The 5,289-nt window shown below is 35.7% G+C and overlaps 1 protein-coding gene across 1 annotated transcript; it reads right to left on the reverse strand.

Annotated features, from left to right (window-relative positions):
- Positions 1-3,379: 3,379 nt before the first annotated feature.
- Positions 3,380-4,297, reverse strand: LOC308693168 (olfactory receptor 6N2-like; the record flags this gene model as incomplete). Its single annotated transcript, XM_081369955.1, has 1 exon — positions 3,380-4,297. One exon carries the CDS (start codon positions 4,295-4,297, stop codon positions 3,380-3,382), a length of 918 nt encoding a protein of 305 aa, XP_081226081.1.
- Between the last annotated feature and the right edge of the window lie 992 nt (positions 4,298-5,289).

Here is a 5,289-nt window from a genome sequence, read left to right on the forward strand (position 1 = left end):
TACCACGTACCTCTTTTATCTTTTATTTGCAGTTGAGATCGGCTTTAAAAAGCAATGGTGCCCCTTTACAGGCCCCTCTCACATCACACCCACTTCGAAAATTGTTTCTCTCTGTTGGGAGTACAAGGGGTTTTGTGTCGAAACTCTACTGGTTATTGCTGCGGTATGCTTATAGACCTCTGGCGTTGGACACGGTGTGGAGGAGAGATGTTCCAGATTTGGCACCCACATTTGATTGGGATAAAGTGTGGAGTAGTATTGGTTTAGCGTCCAGGAACCCCGATCATCAGCAAATACATTATAATTATGTACATAGGGTTTATTTAACTCCTAGGAAGCTTCATATGATGAAGGTTATCGATGATCCTACGTGTACTTTATGTTCTTCCAAAGTGATTGGTAGTTACTTTCACATGTTTTGGGAATGTACCCCAGTGGCCGACTTTTGGAAGATGATTGCCTTTAACCTTTCTAGGCTGTTTAAGGTTAGACTGCCCTGTACGCCTGCTACACTCATTTTGAATGATCTTTCAAGGTTGGGTTTGACACTGGATAAAAGAAGAGCACTGCTGGCTGGACTTACAGCTGCAAAAAAACTAATTGCCACACGTTGGAAACCTCCACATTCACTCTGTTTTCGAGCTTGGGTTTTAACATATATGGATATTGTTTACTTGGAGTTGTCGACAGCTAGAGTCCACGGTGCAAAAGAGTCAGCAATAGAGGCTTGGCATTCACTGCTAACCATTCTTCGTGGGCTTCAGATTTAATTTGTAACTGAGACTTGGAGATCTGGATCCGGTGGGTGGGTGGGTTATACTTGGGGGTTTACTTTCCATTTTTTTTTTTTTTTTTTTTTTTTTTTTTTTTAGTGTATTTTTATTTTTTGTATTTTTATTTAATTTTTTATGTTAATCATATGCTCATTAAATATGCTTATGTATAGGTATGTATGTGAATATATATATGCATATTTACTCTCTTTTTGTGGCTTGTATATACCTGTATGTATTGTTTTTCTAAAAGGGAAAAAAAATAAAAAATAATTCGTCTTCTTCAAGTTTGATAAAATAAACTCTCGACCGCACTGCAGTCGTGTAATGTTAGCCTGCTTCAGTTCGGAAAATTCCGTGGCTAAAGCGATTTCGACCAATCAGTGTCTTGTTGCTATGCCGAATACTCAACACAGCAACCAATCATGAATGAAATAGTAATTTGGCCTATCACTGTACCCTTGATGTGAGAACAATTATGTACCTTGATTTCAATTGTACCTTAACAGGTACCAAACAGTTTCGTCAGTGGTCTTTCCTGTACCATTAAAGGTACTATTATTGAAAAGGTACAAAACTGTTCCTTTTTAGGAACATTATTTGTACCACCGTGTACCTTTTTTTCTGAGATTGTAGGTTTACAAAGGGCGCTGGATGGGATCAGCAGCTGTGGTGCTTTGGTAGGGGATTCCTATTCGTCGATCACCGATTTGATGTCGAGAGAGACGACTGAAAGGGAACATCTCAGTTATGTATGTAACCCTTGTTCCCTAAAGGAGGGAATGGAGACGTCACGTCCCGTCGCCACATCTGCTGTGCCCCGCTGGGGCAGCCAGGTCACCGGCTCCGTTCCCTCCTTCAGGTAACGAGGGTTACATACGTAACCGAGATGTTACATTGTAACCCGAGACGTTTTCTTCTTTTTATTTGTTATCTTAATATAAGCTCTTAAAAAATATCTTAATAAATATTTTACGGTAAAAAAAAAAATATATCCACGTTTTAGTATAACTCTTATACTCCGTCACATATAGTACAGAGAGTGAGAACAAAAAATAATATTTGACTAATATATGACTGCATTATTTCATGTCACTTGCTTTTAAAGAATTATGAAACAAATAACAGAACTATATAAGTCAAGTCAAGTCACATTTATTTATATAGCGCTTTTTTACAAATACAGATTGTTTCAAAGCAGCTTTACAGAGATAACAGGAAAATAATGCAAAAAAGAAGGCCATAATCCAGAAGAAAATAGCGTCACAGTCCATCTTAAGTAGGTTCAGTGATGTTTCATTATAAGATTATTAGTGGAAAAAATAAAGACAATAGTTGTAACAGTTTAGTCCATGGATGAAGAAGTAAGTCCAAAAAGGTTCTAATAGCAAAAGGGCATTTATTTAAACAAAATAACCACAGGTAATCCACTGATGAGAAGGCAACGTGACAGCGTTACGTTTAACACACGACCAACACTCGACAGAGAATGAGAACTAAAGAGGAACTTAAATATACAATGATAATGAACTAAATGTTGTAAAAGTTGTATTGATTGCAAGAGTGTCCATGGTAACTAAAGACTGGTGGGAAACTAGAACAAAGGAAACAGTCAACTGAAGAGAAACAAAATTAAAGCACATGAAAATGAAACTAAACACCAACAGAACGTGAAAATAGTTTCTAAACCCCATTTTTTTCACAAAACAATATTGTAGTAGTAGATTTTGATTTTTTCTAAAATGAATCAAAATAATATATTAAAATAATAATAAAATAAATATACATACCAAACTCTTTCATTCAAAGACTACTCGCCCCCATTGCTTAAAGTTTGAATACACTATAGCTACTGATTAAAAATCACAGAATAATATAATTTGTGTAATGAAAAACAACTATTATCTCAGCATTACCAGCCCAGGCTCATTAGAAAAACGTACCTGTGGCAACATTTTTGAAAAACGCAAAAAAGTTTCAAAGTGAAATGTCCAGTGACTGGCGCTAAAATCGTTAGGTTTTTTTCCTGAACAGATGAATGTGAATCTGGCAACGTTTTATTATGTTGGAGTTTGTACATATCGAGGGCCTCTTGGAAAATTCCGTCAATAGTGGGAAATTGTTGTGTCATAAATGATGGAAAATTCTGTCAGTGGCGGGGAAAGAGTTAAGGGGTGGATTTTACAAGCCAGACTAAATAATACATTATGGCCCAGTTTCACAGACAAGGCTTAGATTAGTTAAATTTAGAAATTTAAGTAGCTTTTATAAATATGCCTTAAAAAAAAAAAAAAAAAAAAAAACATTACTGGTGTGCATCTTGAGACAAAACAATGGCACTGACATATTTTAGGATATGTAAGTGCAAGTTGCTTTCAGTTCATACAGCTCAAACATGCATATTAGTCTGGGACTACGGGCACAATAATGTATAGGCCTATAATAAATATAAAGTTGTGGTAAAGATTTACTGGCAGGTTAAAATGTACAGGCTTAAACTCCTAACATGGAATGCATATCATTATAAAGCATGGTAAGAGATTAAACAATGATTTTGGGTTGAATATCATAACCATTGTGTAGTATCTATTACATCAAAAACACAGCTATTTGGATGCTTTTATAATGCATATAATTTTTTTGCGAATTTCAGGAAAATTCAAACCATAAACGAGAGGGTTCAGGATGGGTGGAACAATAAGAAACTCCAGTGAAAGAATAATTGACAGGCTTAGAGGGAGATCCAAAGTCGTGACCCGACTCAAAGTAACCTCACAAAAAATAGCAATAGAGAAATTTAAAAGGATCACTATGTGTGGAATACAAGTTTGATATGCTTTGCTCCTGAACTCTGGTGAACTTTTTGTACAAATGTTAAGAATTCTAACATAGGAATATAATATAAAACTTAAAGGCATGACAATAATTGTGGTCACTATAAAAAAGCCAAAAACATTAATAATAATAGTGTTTCCACAAGAAAGCTTGACAATTTCCCAGTTGTGACAATACACTTTCCACAGTTTGTTACCACACATAGTCAGTCTGACATTTAAAATAGCAGTAATACCAACACAAAGCATTGGATAAATCCAGCTTATAGCTATTAAAACAGATACAATCCTGGGAGTCATTATGCTGTTGTATTGTAAAGGTTTACAGATTGCTACATATCGGTCAAATGCCATTAACATTAATATTGTATTTTCATTTGATGCATATGAATAAATGACAAAAGCCTGTAAGAGGCATGCTTCACGGGACACCAAGTGTGTATCAGACAGCAAGTCTGTCAGTAACCTTGGGAAAAAAGCAGCTGTTCCAAACACAGAGTTGATGGACAAACATGCAATCAGAATGTACATGGGCTGGTGTAAAGTCCTTTCCAGACAAATTGCAAGAATTATAAAGGCATTAAAGAATATAATAGCACAGTATAGAACAATTCCCAAACTGAAGAAAGTATATTTTATGTACCCAATATTTTCAAACAACATCAAGTAAAAATATGTTCCATTTTCCATTTTTCATTAAGCAAAGGATGGATTCATTGACCTGAGGATGAAAGAAGACACAGATCACGTGATTTTTACCTAAGATCGTTTGGTAACACTTTTTTTTAGTGTCCTTGTTACATATGCTATATGTCGTTAATATAGTAATAACTATAAATTTTGCATAAGTACACGAAACTAACCCTAAACCTATTCTTAATCCTAACTCTAACCCTACAGTAAGTACATTTAGTTATTTAATATAACTCTGCACCACTGCATTGTAACAAGGACACCTTAAAATTTAACCTTAAAGTTTAACCAACTGTTTTCATGCTTATCAGCTTTGTATAATTGCAGCCACAATGTTTAATACATCATGTGAATATGAATTTTTTAATCATTTTAACAATATACATGTACATGAAATTGCATTACCAGAAATACCTTTTGTGATACGATCTGACATTACCATCACTTTATCTTCATAGAATGAATGTGCAGAGAATTAGGTCTAGCCTATGTGTGCTCTGTTTAAGAAGACCTACGAGTCACCATACATGCTTTTTAAAACAAGTCTCTGAAGACCTCACTGCTGTGGCTTGATTTGCATAAACAGCCTTAAAGGGGTCATATAATGGTCCATGCACTTTTACAAGTTGATTGTACTGAAATGTGTGTTGGCAGTGCCTGTACACAACCATCATAAAATGATAAAAATCCATCCAGTGTTTTTTTTGTTTTGTTTTTTTTTTCTTATATGTTTCCTCCTGTCTCAAATCAAGCTGTTCGATATTGTGACATCACAAAATCGACGCCCGTCCCACGATGGCTGATTGACAGCAGCGTTTCAAACACAGACCCGCCCTTGCGCCCTCGTGAGCGAGCTGTCAGTCATAGTACGCGCCGCCCGGCGCGTTCATTGTTGATAGCTGGAGTGCTGAGTAGAATGGTGTCTAACGATTGTGGTGTTCTGTTCTTGGGTGTAATAACGAACACAGCAGTCATATTGATAATGTTTC

The sequence above is a fragment of the Scardinius erythrophthalmus genome, assembly GCF_964197995.2.
Source record: "Scardinius erythrophthalmus genome assembly, chromosome: 7".
NCBI lineage: Eukaryota > Metazoa > Chordata > Actinopteri > Cypriniformes > Leuciscidae > Scardinius > Scardinius erythrophthalmus.